Source organism: Lineus longissimus, chromosome 1, assembly GCF_910592395.1.
Source record: "Lineus longissimus chromosome 1, tnLinLong1.2, whole genome shotgun sequence".
Classification (NCBI taxonomy): Eukaryota; Metazoa; Nemertea; class Pilidiophora; order Heteronemertea; family Lineidae; genus Lineus; species Lineus longissimus.
This window is the reverse complement of record NC_088308.1, coordinates 27,391,213-27,410,359: the sequence shown is the minus strand read 5'-3', so window position 1 is coordinate 27,410,359 and position 19,147 is coordinate 27,391,213. Positions and strand designations below refer to the sequence as shown.

The window sequence follows — 19,147 nt, the reverse complement described above, 5'->3', positions numbered from 1 at the left end:
CCATTGGTTGTTGCGTCAACCATCTGGCCCAGCAGGATCGCATTGCCAGAAGGAAGGCCCTGTGGTTGAAGAAAGGGCGGGAACTCCGTGGAAGTCGACCTACATAATCAAACTTTCTGCTCATTACTTTAAGATAATTTCAGGGCAGGATCTGTAGGAATCTGACTCTTCTCCTACAGCTGGGAGGGGATGAGGGAGGTTGGACTCTTTTTGATCGAGTACATCCGCCGGCAGGATTAAAGTGGGGACCCCTTTCCTAGCGCTCTGCAAAGGATTGGTGGTGGGATCGCTCTGACCCATATGGACCCCAGCCCAAGTGTTGTTTTATATTCTTCCTTGTGCAATTACCGTGTTTAGAAGGACGTTCTCAACTCGGATTTATTTTTGGATATTTGTGTATTTATCATGTTTTGTTTATTCTGAAGTGTCACACTAGAGACATAGCTAATGGACACGTGAAAGACTTGTACAGTGAAATATTATGAGACTGGAGTTTACTGTAAAGGACTGCTGATTTTGGCAGTTTTCATACTCAGTTCTTGATTCTGACTGCTGAGGGCGTGCCGGAAGTGCATTTAATCATTTATTATTTTTGTATCGAAATTTGATAACCATGTATTTTGTTTTGTATGACAACCGTGTATTTCGTTTTGTAACTGCCTGTGTACCGTGCTATGTAGTGTTCGATCCTGAGGCTCGACCAATTTTGGTGGGGATGGTGTGGTGATCTGGTAGCTCTTGGTGTGTTGGCCTTAGGCCAGATGGCGCCACCAGTCTCTTCGGAGGCTGCCGGGTGACGGGACCATGATGAGACACCGTAGGAGTGGAGAGGGGGAAGACGGCATGGTTTAAGATGAGATGTGGGGATTCTGTGTCGAAGGAATAAAGGAGTTTTATAGACATGAAGATATGTTAGCGTGAGTTAATGCCGAGCAAGGAGAAGTACCCCCGACGAAACTTCACAGATATAACTTCTATGACATCTTTTCCGATATACTTCTTAATATCATACCATAGAAGAGGTATTATTACAAGAAAATATCAAAATGTCCAAAATGTAAACCATGGGAAATTTTAAACTTTTTGACCACAAGTTTCTTGGACCATCGCAATCTCACATTTTGAAGGTTTTCCTGCTGGGGTTAAAGGTTCTGCGACTCCTGGGAATGGAAAACTTCCAGGTCTAACTCAGGTCCCCATGTATGGGCATGCCCCGACGTTGCCGTTCATAGGCCATCAGTCGTGAGGAGTCTCGTCAGTCGCGAGAATTACCGATAACCGACGTGGACGAAAGCCAATGGCGGCGGCTGCTTCAGAACGAGCCCCCAACAACTCGCATTTTCTACTGATTATGGCGCGACGCCCAGAAATAATGATACTTTTTGTATCATTTTTGATATTTATGATCAATAAGCATTCTAATAGGTACTTAATATTAGTAATCTTGTGTTCTGTATGTTTGTTCTGGACAAAAATGTAAGGAGTGTTGATCGTCTGACAGAATGTACAGGGAAGTACAGAAATGTAGCCTTTACAAAATGTAACGCACTTTTTGTAAACATTTCATGTTTGTGTGTCTAGCTTTTCACTTGCATCAAGTTTGACCACTAAATTAATGATAGGTTGCCACTAGCGTAACTACAGCTGCTGCTACTTGGTGTTGACTGACTGTCAGTAGGGTAAACACCTTTTACTTCACTTCAGGAGAAGAGTAGACGCTAGTTTAGTCGCTACCGCCATCATTATGACATTGTCATTAGCCTTCCTCGAATCGAATCGATGTGAACACAGTGTAGGCCTAGTGTTGACAACAGTGTGTGATTGGCCCCTCGGATGATCATGCTCTGAACAATGGGTCTGTAGTGTAGGGCCATTGTCCGGCATCTTTGACCATAGGCATAAAGACGTATTGTTCAGTTTGGGTGTTGTAGATTCTGATCATTTAGTTCAGCACTGATGTTCTAGTGTTCTGAACAAATCTATATAGGCCTTCCTACATAGCATATCGTATTTGCTGGTACTGCACTGTTTTCCAGAATGTCTCTGATTTGCACTTTCAGCATCATCCATGATAAGGACCGTTTCAGGAAGCAGCCATTGCCAAGCCCCTTCTTTCCCTCCCAGTCTCCAGTTGTTGAAGACCAGTATGGAGACCTTGAAAGACTTCGAGATTGCCTCACCAAAGATGAAATCATCTTTGTCATGTATTATGCACCCTGGTGCTCCAAGTGTATGGAGGTCCGCTGGGAATTCCATAAAGCTGCTGTTTTTATGCAGGAAGAGGTGAGATTCATCATGATTGTTCAACTTTCAATGGGCTCTTGTGGTCGAATCCACCTTTTAAATGTGAGACCACTTTGAGCCTAAGGAGGGTGCCTTTGTCATAATTTCCAATTTGCAATCCTGAGATTTCATAAATGATGAATGATGCTGATTGGTAATACTTTACAAGCATGGCCCTCTGTGATTAGCTTCGAGTATCTCTGATCCATGTAGCAAACTATTGAGCTGAGTTGTCTTGTTAATGTTCTGGTAGACCTTTTGAAATCAAACTAAAGACCCAAAAGCTTGGCGATAGCATTCCGTGATGTTACTATTTATAGCTCACAAGGTCATTTGAATAAGATATTGATGACGTTTTAGTCACGTGACAGTCGGACATCGACACTTATTTCTACGCATTTGAGCTTATTTCAAAGTCAATTATCTTTGACCCTGCATTGTTTTTAGCATGAATGATACCATAGAGTCAGAGAGAGAAATATTCAGAACAATTATGTAGTATTTCCAACACTCGGACATGTGCCAGATTGAATCTAACTGCCCTAGTTAGAAAGCCTGAATCCATTACGAAACCGCATGTTTGTCCGACATTGCCTGTAATTCAGCGATGGGGGAAATAGAGGGCAGCAGCTGCAGTGACGTCATCTTCGCGGCAGTATAAAGTTCATTGATTTCAGGTGACCTTTGCTGCTGTGAACTGTTGGTGGCCTGAAGGTGAATGCAAGAGAACGCAAGCCCCCATCACATTTCCATTATTCTATGTGTATCATACTACCCTGGATGGATTCAGGTACACTGGTAAGCTTCCATTGTTTGAGGTCTGAAAATGTATGGTCTGCTGGCTTTATTTCATAAACCATCCTGATTCGAGCATTGACCAGTCAGCTGAAAACTTCCTCTTCTTAGAGTACAGTACAACTTGAGCCTTTCTCAGTCTACATGTATGATCGCCTGGGTAGGTGAGAACCTCATGATGATCCATAAATATGTTGTGGAATGTTTACTAAGGTATATTATTTCCGGTGAAGATGTCGGTACAGTAAAGGAATCATGCTGTGACATCAGGAAACTGTTGTAACCATTTGTTGACTTGAATTTTCAGGTCATTTTACCGCAGACCATATGGTGAACTTCCTTGGGCATTTCCTCTTCCCCATCATGCCATTGCATTCCTTGAAAAATGTGTCTGATATTCTCGTCCAATATGATGTAAGTATTGCTCAATCAAGAGATTGTTTAAAAATGATCATCAGATTGTTGATAAAGCCCAATTGAAATGGTGGCATTATTAGGTACGTGTTATTTCAACTGTAGCTGAGTCATTTCTTTGTCATTTTCAGAATGCTGTGATTGGCTACTTTGACTTCTATGCATCGCCTCAACCACCTGGTTACAGCCAGTTCTATTATGCTGCATTGAGGATCTTGGAGGAGTGTAAGTCATCTTCACATCACAACTCTGGGATGGTTTTAAACAGAGACAAGAATAAGGCTTTAAATCGGGAGTTTTACTTACTTTCAAGCTTGAATATGATAATGAGACAATTTGAGTGTTGCAATTGAGATTCAAGAGATCTTCTTGAGAGGGGCTTGTGTAGTTTTGTATAATTATTGGCTTTTGGTCCATTTCAGATCCTATCCAAGGACCAAAATTTGGTGTGATAAGTTCGGAAAAGGTGGCGTCGGAGTACCATCTGAAGTCTGGTCCTGCCGTTTCTATGTATAGGCTGCTGAATAGTTCATATCTTGTAAGTACTAGCTTTCATTTCAAGTGGCTATTTTATCCATCATGACCTTCATGTTGTGCTAGCTGAACCTTAGTTGATTGTAGATCAGATTCTCGTGCAAACTGAGGCTACACACTGTTTAACTAGAATCACTGGTAAGCCAGGTTGCAAATTTATCAACAATTGAGATATTTTGAAAAATGGGGGGCTGTTTCGGAGTGTGGCTAAATATAAAACTGATAGGAATGTTTCATCTTTTCAGACTTTCTCATCTAGTAGCTCCTTTACTTCAAAGAATATAGTCAAGTGGGTCCAAGTTCATTATACTCAGGTCAGTTGACAGTCAGTAGACTACCAGTGATGGGACTGTTTTGTGGTTTGTTTGCTCTATGGTCGTACAGACTTGCCATTCAGTACACCTTTAGAGTATTGATACTCTTTTTGACCAACGTTTATGATTCACCTTGAATGCTCAACTTTGCAAAGGCAAATACATTATGAGTACACTTTGAGTGTTAGTGGAAATCAGTAGAAGTAGAATACTCCAATAATGAGATTGATGATTGTCTGCCTGTCTTTTCCAGCCTGCAGTGACGTGGTTATCTCCTGCCGGTAGTAAGAGTCTGTCCCTCTCCAAGCAGATCAACAAGGGGCCGACACTCATCATGTATCTACCGCACAGCCCTTTCCATGTCAATCCATTATTCAACTTGGTAAGACTAGGCATAATTCCGATCACATTCATTGAATTGATCACCTATTCGGTGCAACATTAGTTTGGTCATTCTCACCATACTTTTGAGCATCAGCTTGGGCATAGGTTGTCTGCTGATTGCCTTCACCTTCTGTCTGGCATAGGCCTCTTCCTGGCTCAAGTTTCTGTTGAAGTGCTTCCAAGAACATCCCCATATCTGTCACAAAGACAGTCGTGCAGCCTGCTGTGTTCAAAATGGAATTAACCAGCCAAACAATATCCCTCAGGTTCACCTCGTCTGACATTCTCTACTGTCTATATTTGTGTCAATCTTCAATTGCTGTCCACCTCGGCTGACTCATTTCTGTTGTGTTGTTACTCTCTTTCAGTTCAGGGAACTAGCCATAGACTATTCCAACTGTGATCCCACATCGCTGCGAGGGAAAGTTATTATCAACAGGGCAACAATCATTCACAGAGAGATGCTGCTGAAACACATGCTTACAATCCAATCATGCAAGACTTCCAATCAGAAGGATACAAAACAACAAGAGCGGCTCGTACAATTGCCAGTTACAGTTCCATTTCATCAGCACTGTTGCATATCGTTACCTCGACCTCGAGGCGCCACAGAACGGTGCAATATATGTAAAATCTATTTCTACTCGAACATTTGCAATACCTCAAAACTTTACCTGAACTTTCTCAACAATGGTATAAACTGTCTTCGAATGTGTCAAGAGATACGTTTATATTATAGCCCTTATGACTACGCCTCCATGTGCTGTGATAAACAATCTGGGCAGACGTCTTCAGATGAACCTAACACAAGAAAACCTGACCCACAAATTCTGGAATTGCAGTACCGTTACCGCCAGAGACATTGCCGTCGATATTCCCTCGCCAAACTGCGGGGATATCTACCTGCCGTCACCCTCACTGATGGCACAGTCGTAAAACTGGCAGAGAATTTCACCGGTTTAGGTTGCCGTACGAATAAATCAGTGAACTTCTATGCAATGGATACAATGTTTTATAAAAGTTTTCCTGAGCGGCTGAATGTTGTTCTGCCTGACAAATCTAGTCCTGGCCTAGTACTTATAGATAGAAAAGTGAGTATATAGTACTTGTATTACAATGTATAATCAATATTGCAGATATTGCTTGCTCATTCTTTTGTAAGAACTTGTCATTCGTGTTCTGGATCTGACTTTATCCTGGAGAGCATCTTTTATCGGCACTCGTTCAAGCTTACTAATGTGTCCATCATCTCAAACCCTGACACGCTTGTGAGTCCAATAATTCATCTCTGATCTACACTTTTTGGTGATGATAACTTGGCTATGTCCGTTTCTCTTCCAGAACGAGGTGCAACATGTTTTAGAAGAAAGAATAACTAGAGAAAATATTGGTGAGTTTTATCTTTAGTTTCGTCAATGGATCTCTTTTAAGTTCCCCTTGGCAATAATATTCAGAACAAGGCTTTAGAAGATTCTACATCAGACTGTTCTACATGAAGTTCCTCTCTGCTGGCATGAAATAACTCAAACTGGACATTTGACTGAAATTGGTCTTGGAAGTTCGTCCAATGTGACATCTCTCGTTTACACTAATCTAGACTAATTTCTCTCACTTCAGGTAGTTTCATTGTCAATTTTACCCATGGTGCTCTGCCACGTCAGTTACGCTCGAGTAAACCAGAGACAAGTGATTGTAACCATGGTGATAACCTTATATGCATCTTAGAAGTGACCTCGGCAACATTCCAGAAGATCGTCATGGATAATGACAAGGTAGAGCTATAGCTTTAGGAGGCAGGCTTTGAAATTGATACAAGTTCTTGTTATCAGGGTTAATCCTGGCCCCATTCTGTATTTAATGGCCTTACACATGACGTAACAATCGCCCTGTATTCCTATTGACATGAAAATAAATGCAGGCAAGCCTCGATCTAATGCCAGTTTCTTTCCTTTCACAGGATGTGCTTCTCTTGTATTATGCTCCCTGGTGCGGATTCTGTGCTGGGTTTGCTCACATCTACCTCTCCCTTGCCAAATATTTCAAGTCGGCCAAAAGTATTCTATTTGCCAGGTAGGGAATGGCCAGACAATTTCGCCAGTGTGTGTCATAGGATTTCCACAAGCTCAACGTATCACCTGCTGGATCCTTGGCTATTGATTCTTGTATCGACTGACCCAGTTCAGTGTTTGTTCTCATATATATGCTAAACAGTCACTGATCGTCTCATTGGGATCCCCTAGTTGGCCCGCAGCAACTTGGCAAGCAGATAGTCTGATCCATGAAATCTCTACAAATGAAAACCAAACTTGACTCCACATAAGCCACAGGGAATCGAATGTCTGTGGGATGATTATGATACTTAAAGCTGTCGTTCCTTGTACCTCAGTACCTTTATGCCAGGGCAAGTGAAAGAAACCACACAGGTGGACAAGAGCCAATCTTTAACATGTCTTTTGTATCTTTCCAGAATCAATGGGTATGAGAATGACTTACCCTGGGAGTTCACAGTTGATTCCTATCCAACGCTTCATTTCTTTCCGGCCAAAAGGTCAGTATGATGTATATGTACATGCTAACATGTAGAAGCAGTCGTTAGATTTGCTCCAGATTTGATGTTTATACTCTGGTTGTTCCAGTCAAATGCATGTGTGTTTTTTCGATGTTAACAATGTTACTTCCATCTGTCCCACGGAGCTACATCATCTGGGCGATGACGCCCTTCCTCAGTGTAGTAACTCTACTGGTAAATGTTAGGACAGGTAATGTGCTGCCGTCTATGGTTGGTGGGTCTGTGCTTCCTTCACAATATCTCTTAAAATGGTCTGATCACTTTAGTTCAGGAGCTTTCACCGAGATGTCTCTCTTTCTCAGTCATGTGGTTTGGCTGATAAAGCTCCCCGATCTTGTCCTCACAACTGTTACGACTGCAATAAGTCAAAATTGTGTAGAGGGCATCGTGTCTCGAGCAGATTGCTTTTTGAATTGTCCACTGCTCCGTAGATCAAATAAAATCAATGATGCAATAAATTCCTCTGTTTATTCAATAAACTTGGTTGGATATGAAATTGTCAACAATTTATTGCATTTGCTGTCTTACTAACAAGGAAAATTCAGGTGTTTCACTAAAGAATTTTTTCCAACTTGACGTCAGGAAAAGATTAGATTTTGAAAGACGCTACATCAGGTTCAACCAATTCATGCGGTTGCCTGTGAAATTAGACACTGTGGTTGATTTGTCTATTACTTTACAAACCTGTAAAAACATTTTTGTTATCATGATTTTCACACCGGTGTGCTCTGTGCATTGTATGTTTTATAAAGTGATGACCACAATCTGCCTCTGCCAAGGCAACCACCTCAAACACATGACCAGCCAGCCGGCATCAGGGCAAACATCCGATGACCATCTCCCCAGTGGTTAGCAAACATCCGTCCTGTCTAAATGTCAGCCATTCCCCACAATAAGTATCTCTTTAGTGCCATGTCCAATAGGTAAAACCATTAGACACTCTGATAATAATCCCAAAAGACAGTCTTTCCAGCCAACTCATTTACTGCCTAGACATGTTTATCCACCTCCCTAAATTCTCATTCCTCGGCCATATTATTGGTCAATCGGGCATACAAGATGGCTGCTGTTATTTAGTTGCCTCGTAAAAAGCTTGGCAGAAACACGATGATGGGTACTGTAATTGTGTTGTGCGAAGGTCATCGCATACATAGGAGATGATTTGGTAAATTGTTGGTTGTACATTTGTTTTCTGGCTGTCTGCCTTGTTAATCCCTTGAAATCCAACTGAAGAAATGCATGTTGTGTATTCATGTAGGGTGAAGTCAGTGATATGAATAGTAATCAGTGTTTCTGCCACGAAGATGGTACTGTGCTGTATTTCATCTCAAAGTCCTTACACACAAACACATTCCCCTCCATCCCCCTTCACTATCCCGTTCTTCCATAAAAATGTCTGAATTCTGTCCCATTCATCTCCTGACTGTGTAGAGCTTCTCACTTCATCATGTGCAAACTCAATGCAAATGCACCGCAATTTCCAAACAACAGCCAACATGGATGCATGCCTCCTGAAAAATGACACTCTGACAATTTCCATTGGCAATTTTCTGCCCATTTAGCGACCAGTCCAGGTAGTAAAGAACTACTGGCCAGTTCAAATGAGGCATCCAGACCAGTGTAGAAAGAAATCCACTCTCTATCTGAAGAAAAAAGTCAATGTGCACTTTCTGTGGGATGGGAATTGGCTTTTCTGACAACAAGCTATTTGTTCCATACTAAAGCAGGAAACGGGTGATTGGGTGTTTTAATGCTCCATTAGGTTTGAGTGCTATCAAAGGACTTGTGGCCATTGTTGCCCATGCTAAGATGGTCACAGTTCCTTCCTCCTTGAAAACAATTACTTCATGTCAGATACCATCGCAGTCTGTCACTTGCAAGAGAGATTGTCAGTTGCGATCACTGGTCTTGAACAGCCAGAGGGTGGAACTCATTGTCTCCTACTCTTAGTTTGACCAAAGCTACCATAAAATAACATGAAATACCAAAAGTCTGCCATTCCACCACAACTTCATCATGTTTAAAGCAATGATATGAATAAAATCAACACGATTAAGTCTCCTGGGTGATCGCTCCATCCCGGCCATGTTGACAATCATGTCTTAACAAGGTCCAAAGTCTTTCCAGCACTGTTCGATATGCTCCAATCAGATTTTTCATCATTTAAACCAGTTTACATAACTCGTCATTGCGTCTTATCATGTTTGTTCAAGTGATGTTCAGTACATCAGGTTCCCAGTGAAAGATGATGGATGAAGAGCTTGCCCACGCAGGACACCAGTTTTGTTGTTTTTTGTTCAGTTTCATGTTTAGTGAGCAGTTGGGGTCCCTTCTGGGCGACAGAAATCTAAAGTGTGTGAATAGGTGACCAGCCTCCCTGGTTCTTAAAGGCTTGGTAAAAACTGTTTTTATTTCAAATGTATAATTTACAAAAGATGCATGCAGGACCACGGCCTTTTTGTTGTTGTCTGTATGATTAACCCTTACTTTTTTCTGTTTGTTCTTTTCGATTAGGTCTTGCATGAAACACAATCATGTGCTGGAGAAGTTTCTTAGTTGCAGGTATGGGGTGATACTATGCTTCTTTCATTCATGATGCCTTTTATGTTTGAATCTTCTTCACTTGAATGGCTTTAAATTTGCTCTTCTGCACAAACTATATGTCAGTTTAACACCTTTTTTTCTTGTTATCACGTGCGTCAGTAAACACGCCGTAATGCACTTATTGGCATTGCATCGTGTTGCTCTGTACCCCCCACAATCAGATTTTGATAATGAATTTGAAAAATCTTGCCCTGTGAAAGCAAATGAGAAGTTCTGCCCTAAGTGCTTGGTCTCCCCCTGCCATTTTAAACTAAACTTCCTGTTAACTCTTGACTGGTTGACAGATTCTCATTCTGTCCTCAGGAACAACTCACATCATTCCTTGGTTCCTGTTTCAACAGACTCTGGCTATTTTCTGAATCATCCTCAAAAGGATTACATTTCTACATTGTTTCTTTAGACCTGCCTCTCCCAATTGCAACTCTCAGATTCTTACAAAAAATTATCTGCGTCTGTTGTCTGTTGTCTCAGTGTCCTGATGATCGATGCTGGCATGAGATCACATCAATTCATCCCCACCCTGTCGTCCCTTGATTTCCCCAGTGTCCAGTCCAGCTATCTGTGCTTGATCACAATACACCATCGACAGCTTAATTAGCGTTGTTCTCACTTGCCCCTTTAGAATTGCACAAATATCCAGATGACAGATCACCAATCTTTCAAAGGTTAAACCAATCGTAATAGGTCATGCTAATGTCCGTAAGACCCTAACTTTTCTTTCCCGAATGCGAGTCAGATTCTGTTGGGTGTGATTTACGATCAATACAGGCTAAATAGAGCATCAGGGGCTCATGCTGTGGGTGATACAAACTACAGAGAGCTACCAGGTGGAATTAGTAGGCCACCGGCAAACTTCTAACTTACGGTTATTGCTTGGGCCTTTCTTCCCCCAAATCACACCCTTGGGCAAGTAAACTGGTTCATCTTTGGTGATAATGACCAAAGTCTTGGCAAGAAGCTCATGTCATCTCCTTATACTTGGACTACTGTGCTCGTTTTGACCTCAAAACTTTTCAGTGTTAACTTCTTGACCAGTCGAATGTCTCTTATGGCTGATGTTACCACTGGACAGTAATTTGAAATCCGTTCTGTTCATATGTTGACCTTCGCATAGTTTTGTGTCGACTCAGTCATTAGCTTTTGCGACCTACATGATATGTGAAGATACATGTTTTCACTCCACTACATTCTCACCTAAGATTCCAACAGCCGTGAGTGTTGAGGTGACTTTGGTGCTGTTGAAAAGCCTTGAGACGCAAACCCCACCTCTATCTAGTTGCTTTTGTATTACTTTGAATCATAAAGCATCGCTGGCATTACTCTTTCTCAATGTAGAACCATAGACAACCAGCTCCACACCACGGAATCAATTAATGTTACTAGTGCCTATTTAGTTTTTGCAACTCTGCCTTATCTTGCCCCAAGTGCATGAACTCGATGCAGAAGCCCATCTTTTCTTATGCACATCACTTCAGCTGGACTTCCCAACTTCATTTGTTGCTCAATCCATCCATGTTTGTCCAATATTATCTGTTTATTATTCATCACTTGTGCAAGCAGTCTGTTTGGATTTAATATAGAATCAGCTGCTGACTTGTGCATCCATGACGTATCTGGAAGAAATAATGACTTGACTTTTTTCTGTGTATCTCTTTGGTGTCCATAAAGCTCTCCATCATCAGTGGTGGTTATATTGACATCATGCAGGGACTGCGTTATGCTATTGGTGTTATCTCTTAGCGAATACCGCGGTAGTAGTTTCAGGCTTTTTAGGTTGGATATGCCAGTCTTGACAGTCACAGGAGCAAAACAGAATATAATATTTGCTATGAGGTTCAGTTAGGTTAGTGAAGAATGACTAGTATTGACTGTGGTCGTCATTAATATGTCAGGACGTTGAACCAAATGGCACAATTAGGAAATTGATCATCCCGTTGCTCCAAATGCATGATTAGTAAAAGATAGATTTCTTTGGAATCCCTCGCCCGTTGCAAATAACCCATGGCCTTTCCATTCCAGATAATTACTCTTTCCCCTGGCTGAAGTAGTGTGGTGCTCCCCTTACAAAAACACAGTAATCCATCATGTACTTTTCATGCCTTGGTGTAACTTATACACAAGTCATTGTCACTTTGGCTGAGCGTCTGGTGCCAACTGATTGGTCAATTGGTGGTATTTCCAAACAGCTAGATCAGAGATTCTTATATCTTAACATTGTTATTGGGCAAATGTGGTCTTGGTCAGATTGCAAGATCAAAGATACGTCTGCTGATGTTGTTACGTTCAGTTATGTGGCTAATTTGGTATCTGATGTCCTGGCTGTCCAACGCTACCTTTCATGGCTCATCAAGATCTACAAGCAGGCGGTAGGAGTTACTTTCTTGATCTTTATGATCACTGACCACAAGGATTCTTGCCCCCTGATTTCCATTGAACAATCAATAATGCTAACTAAAACAACGTTAGATGGCGAGTGACAAATGGCCAGGCTTTAGAATTTGCTCCATTAGAAAATTGTTGGATACTTGCATTCTGATTGTGCCCCATCTATTGGTCATTTGTCATTATTATGGTCTTGCAATTGGGCGGTTGATTATTTTAGGAAATTTATCATTTAGCTTAGCCTGCTAATGCTCGATATTTCATTTCATTGTAACTGCATGCAGTGGCCAGGGAAAAAATACAAAGTTGGACGGCTCTACATCCATGAATTCTGAGATGGCGAAATTTGCCATTGATCATAAAAACTAAATTGTTAGTCATTGCCTTGGCCAAATAGGCTGTCAAAGAGAGTCTACCTTGTAATTATTTAACGCTCTCTGTAACAACCATGGATTGTTTATTCTACGTTTTTGTTTCAATAACTTATTAGTTTCTTTTAAAAACTGACATCCTAATACAGCTCATTAAACTTCCACTCCTGAGAATGTTCAAAATATTCAACTGCTTTGAACTCTTGAAACCATATCACACCATTTTTCATTAGAATATTTGCGTGTCTTGGCACAATCACCATGAGTGGTTTTATTTGATTTCATCATGCAAGCAAGTCGTCCAGAACCCCTTGGGATTGCAAGTTTCTAACCCCTAAATCAACCATGATGAGGTTGCCAAATCAAATGGAATTTGCTCTATATTTCAATGTTCTCTTTCATGAATAATTTGAAGTTGTGAAAGGAATCTTGCCTTCTGACTCTCAATCATGATCATTTGTAGCCGGTGCAGAGAGATTTGGAAAGAAAGGTTTAAAAATGAATTTCATGTCATGTCGTGCCTTTGTCACCAGGTTGGATTGTAATCTGAACAGATTATCTGTTGGTCAATTCTAATCAATATGCTACTTTTTCAGAAATGGCCTTGATTTGTAGTCGAATGAAATGGACCCAGTAGAGGCATTTTCCTTTTCAGTACCAATGGCTTTGCAATTTGTGAATAAATATGTGAAGGCTTTCCCAATATTTACAATATTCTGTTCTGTTACTGTTTCATGTTTGGTCTTTCTACTTACAGGAAAGCTGAGAGTGCAACATTTCCTAGCCATCTCCCCAAGACGCTTCCAAACCTCATCCAATTTGTACTCCATTATGCAACAAAGAAGTTAAAAATCCACACGGCGTTCAGTATATGTGGGAGAAGTTGTATTGAGAGCAATTTGCACTTGACCGCAACCAGATTGAAGGATCTGACTGAAGAGATCAGTTATGTCTCCAAGCGGAGACGAAAGATCAGACACATTCTCACAACGGAGTCAGCTTATTTTACGTTGAGTGAAAGCCAGGAGGATGAAGTGTTTACCAACAGACAGAAAGCGTTACACAAATACTTATTACTGTTACAGCGGCGGTTTGTCAGGAAGACAGCCGAGTTGAATGCAGCGAAAAAGTTACGCCAAGTTTTATTGGAGACTGATGGTAGTTTTATTGAGCAGCATAAACTTGTGAAAGTAATGAGAAAATATGCTGCCGATTTGACAGAAGCGAGCGATTTAAAAAGTTTTGAGGTCAAGCCAAAGAAGTCTGTTAGAGATGAGTTATAGAAGTTGATTTCTAGTCAATTACTGTATTTGTACAATTGCTTGTACAAACTTCAATGCAAAATGCAAATGGAATTCGTTATACTTCAAATCATGAGTGAACTCAGACATGTATTGATGTTATGCAATCCAAGCACATTTCCAATAGAATTCCTATGCATCAGTTCATATTTCCTATTCATGATTGTCAGCCTAGTGGGATTTTGTAACATCAATAATGGACATTGGTGTGCAGATTACCATGATTCTCACTCACTTGTACTAATACACTTATAACAAAATCAATACAGATGTGTGCACTCTGACAAGTTATGCAGTTTTGGGGCGAATTCTCCAGTGAAGGGTGAGAAATAAATGGAAAGTTTAGCCTCTCTTGATCATTGTTTCAGTGTCTGGCATTCGGGAATCATACCATTGAGAGATACTTTCAATAAAGTCGCACAAGTTGGTGCCTTTTAAAAGGTACATGCTTCATCAAATGCACAGATATCTACTTGTTCCTCTAAAGTGACTTTTCTACTCATTACTTACGACACAATTACGATGGTGCTTAGAATGGTTTTCTATCAATGCTTGGCACGGAGTACAAGATATAGTAGATCCTCAGTGACACTGGTGAATCTCTGATGTCTCGTTTGCAAAAACCTGTCACTTTCCTATCCCATTTGCTGTTGATGAATGTCCCTTTGATTATTTCCCTCTCTTCTGCTGTAATAAATACTTGATAACATCTTTAGGGCCGGAAGCAATTGGTGGAAATACTAGTGACGCCATTGTCCTTGATGTCCATCGGTCAGACCAGATAGGCATAGATTATTGGGTCTCTGCTCATATTGTTTTTTATATACATGTAACAACACCTCTAATGTGTGTCCGTGAACAACATATAGAGTGAATTATTAAAGCCTGTTGTTTAGACAAAGTTTGGTATAACCAGTTTTGGCAACAGGTATTGAAGGCTACACTAAAGATTTGCCATTTTGCTCCAATACCCCTTGTCCCCGATGTTTCCAATATTTCTTGTTTACTATATTAGTCATAATCTGAAGATATACATTGGGTGATATGAATAAAGGCTAGCAAATGCTTTTACTTCAATTTTTACAGAAAGGCCAAGTGTAAATGTACATGGAGTTTTAGATAAAAGCATTTACTAGTCTTTATTCATATCACCCATTGCACAGTGAACAACATTTCAAGGTGTGACATCCAATGCATTGTCGGCCCAGTTGTCTTCATGATGGATCTGGTATTTTGTCTTCCACGTGATAGGGAAGTGCTTTATTTATCAGATGGAGATATATGACATGAGTTATAAAAGTCATTTGTGTCATGTTCGAGCACTGTAGTAGTTGTAATGGGCCCGGGCATAGGATAATAGGTACTTGGCAACAGGAGCTGACGACTGAAGGTAAATAATAAATGAGACAGTGCACTGTGGTGTCGGGTGTAAATGGGATTTCGTAAGTATGACAGATTAGCTAGAAATGGCCGCTCTTTTTCAGGATCACCAGGTTATGTCCTACCTGTCGATTAACCCATTGGGACGGATCCTGACAACAGCAAAATGTTGTTTTCCTCCGAATAGTTTGCGACACACTTCATGGTTTTTCCATGCCTGGTGACTTGTTTTAATGAACAAAAGTGCAGGCAAAACTATCAAGTGATTCTTGCTGTTTCATTGAATTATTTGCCTGCTTATTGTTAATCTAAAGAAACTATTGGTCTGGCCTAATGGTAATGGTACATCCCAGTCGTGCTATAACATTTTTATATCGAGAGTGAATCCATTACAATCTAGTTTGCACATCCTATTGCTGCATCTGATGAATGTAGGTTTGAACGAGATCAACTAGTTTTGAACATGTCTAGTCGTAAATTACTGTAATGGTCTTTGGTATGAGCTGGGCATTTGATTTATTTGTATTCCTGTATTTCTTTGGTCAGCACGCCTTGTTTTGTTTAAATAATCAATATTTGATCTGAATGTAAGCTTAAAATCGTATTTATTTTGTTAGTAAAGCGGAAACCAATAAAGTATTATTTATGAAAATGTTGCATTTGTAGAAGTAGGATTGAATGAGTTTCACATGCATTCTGTTGACCTCCATCAAACCATGGCTAGGTCACTCAAAATCATATCCTTGATCCTTAGAATGCAATTGCATTGACCTTCTGTATAAAAGAAGTTGTGCCGTCTACGATGAGTAGAGGAAGAGGAAGAAGAGGTCAGGCTAGGTCACTCAAAACCATATCCTTGATCCTTAGAATGCAATTGCATTGACCTTCTGTTTAAAAAAAGTTGTGCCGTCTACGATGAGTAGAGGAAGAGGAAGAAGAGGTCAGGGACACCAAAAAGGGAAGAACAAGTTCCGACGAGATGAAGTGTCTTGATGGTGATCTGCATTTGACAAGGACGTTAATGTCCTCGTAAGGGTGAGAATGGCTGGATGAATGAACATGGCCGCCCACACTGATGATGGTGGCTGAAGTTTTTCTCTGACTCATCTGCCTTTAGCAGGTGTTTTCTATTTGTGTTGGACATCAAGAGAAAAGTAGAAGAAATGGCTTGTAATCTTGTGTTGGAACATGAACTTGCCTCCAAAACGGAGGATAATCTGTAGAGAAAGGTCTCTCAGTCATGCACCAGTTCTGTGAGTGGAGCGTCCTTTTTCAGAATCTGACGTTCACCACATTTTGACTTGAGTGAAAATGTGTTTTTTCCATTGAGAATCTTATCTATGTTATTTGTGTAAATCATTTTGAGCTTGTCATTTCTGATTGGTTGTGCTACAGTATTGAATGAGAAGGAAACCTTTTTATCTGATGGATAATGATGAAGCATTAATAAATGAAGTCTATTTATCGAGATGTTTTGTAGTTTAAATAATTCTTTGAGGAAACAACTCAATGCTGGACCTTTCTTGTAATACAGCGCATTCTGTTTGCAAGATGAGTAAGTGGAAGGGAACCCAAATGGATAAAGCAACATCTACTATTCTAGAATAGCAAACATTGACAACCACACGTCTCTAAATTCTGCCTTCTCCATACACGCGCCCTTCCGCCTCCTCAGCTCGCAAAACGAACCCCTCCTCCATCCCCTTGACAAAAATTGTAGACACGATCCCTCTGTGAGCCTTTAGTACACTTGATTCCAACCGAAGCTGGAGAAATCTCCCAGCGCTTCAAACAGGTCCCCGGTCGTTCTGGATCGATGCGAATCAATCAGTTGATCATCCGTAAAGTGTGTTGGATTACTGCGGTGTGGCCCGTTATTGATGACATGCGACTTGAACGGACTCCCTAAGTAACATTGTAAAGCAAAGCGATTGTGGAATATCCGCCCACATCGATCCGCAAGAGCTGGTACTCAATTTGCGGGCTCTTGACTCCACTTCTTCCGTTTGGAAACTGCCGCTGTGACAGTTTGCCCCGAATCAATTAGTCACTGGCGGGGCATTATTCGCTCACACGCTCGAAACCAATCTGTATCTGGCAAATGAAGCGAAACGGAAATCCGTCTGTTTGTTTCTTTGCATTGGGTCGCTTTCTCTTGAGGGAGATCTGTGAGGTGCGAGGACGGGGATTGAAATGTCGGAGGCGGTCGTTTTTCAACTAAAGCCGGACCAAAATGATGGGATTAGTCGTTGGTTCTACGACGTTAGGGGCTGTATTTTATTGCCGCTGATTTAAAGTTGAAACAAGTCTGAAATATGGGCATCAAGTTGCAAATTCATGAAATTGCTTTACTTGGTTACTTCAGTATGCAATAGGTGTCCCATAGAATGAATCACAATCAAATCGTGGTGTCTTATCTCATTGATTACAGTAATCTGGATGATTTGATAGACGAAGTTTGTGCAGCATGCAAATTAGACCATAATAAGACACCTCTACAATTGAAATGCCATCAATTTCCATAACGGTAAACTAATTTTATGGTTAGGGAACGCGAAATGAATCACCATGCATTTGTTGATATGCGAAACCAACACCTCGGGCAAGACAAATTAAGACAAATTCCTAAACATGCTCGTTTGATTCAAATCAATTCCATAAATATTAGGTTAAAAAAATTCATAAATCTTTGCTAAGAGAATGCGATTATGCAATAAAAATACGGTAGTGTTTTTCTTATTTCATGTCAATACCTTCAGTGTCTCGTTTTCAGTCATCATAGACTTCGATGATTTTCGATGGATGGACAACGCGGCACAAGAGTCTGGGCCATGGCTAAGGTTCTCGATAGTTCTGAGGTGAAGTGACATACAATGTAGAAAGCTACAAATGGTCAGTTCGCTCATTAAGCCCATGGCTTAAATGGAAACAAGCAGAGGTATGTGTTCAGATACAGAGCCAAGACGAATTTGATTGAATTTTTTTTCCTGACTATTGATGTGTTTGCCTCAGGGCTTGCGAGACTCAAGTGAGTTAGGAGGAAATTGATTTATAATGCGACGCCGACGGTAATATGCTTATGTTTCCACGAGGGGTTGAACTTAAAATGGCACATGGTGACCAGATTTCCCTGCGGGTGTTCTTTGTCGAATGTCATTTTTGGATTTAAATATATCTTCTGGAAAAATGAGAGAGAAGCTAGATTTCTTAATCCATGGTCGTTTCAACAGTAGCCAAGTGTACCAGAGGTAAACACGACATCAGAAAGTGTCTTTGTGTCCCATGACACTTTGTCAGACGTGTAGATCGTATGTCGGATGCGAGGGATACCTTCAAAGCATGTACCGGATATGTACTTTCTTTACAAGTTAGCCTTGCTTCCTCCTTGGTGACACGCGGTGATTTCTCGTTGTGCGTCCAGAGGAAACTGACGATAAAAAGAAGAAATAATCATGTAACCTGTGGATATTGTAAGCCTCGGCGGACAGCCTGCCCTGTGAAAGCGACGGGGAATGATATTCTGAGGTTTCTCTAAGCTGTACGTCCTGTCGCTTTAGCCAATCAGAAGCACTGAATCCTGCTTTTGATGAAGGAGTAGGAAATCAACCAATCACAAGTCTTATTTCTGACAGACCTTTGTTCAGTCTTGCATCATGAGGAGAGAGCCAGTATCCTCAGTGACTTTTGATTTCCGTGTGACTATCTTCGCCGGAGACAGGAATGTCCTCTGAGATATGAGAAACAATTTCTGTCAGTTACATGTGACACTGAACATGATACAGTCAAAGATTTCAATCACGAGACGCAATCAAATGA

General features: G+C 40.8%; 1 protein-coding gene across 1 annotated transcript; it reads left to right on the top strand.

Annotated features, from left to right (window-relative positions):
- The first annotated feature begins 1,293 nt into the window (after nt 1-1,293).
- On the top strand, nt 1,294-16,739 carry LOC135495268 (thioredoxin domain-containing protein 11-like). Its single transcript, XM_064783734.1, has 14 exons — nt 1,294-1,425; nt 2,061-2,283; nt 2,961-3,081; nt 3,386-3,492; nt 3,624-3,717; nt 3,915-4,030; nt 4,272-4,340; nt 4,594-4,722; nt 5,093-5,815; nt 6,066-6,114; nt 6,342-6,496; nt 6,682-6,794; nt 7,192-7,272; nt 13,408-16,739. The coding sequence occupies exons 1-14, from the start codon at nt 1,298-1,300 to the stop codon at nt 13,931-13,933; spliced, it is 2,634 nt and encodes an 877-aa protein (XP_064639804.1). The 5' UTR covers nt 1,294-1,297; the 3' UTR covers nt 13,934-16,739.
- The last annotated feature ends 2,408 nt before the right edge of the window (nt 16,740-19,147 follow it).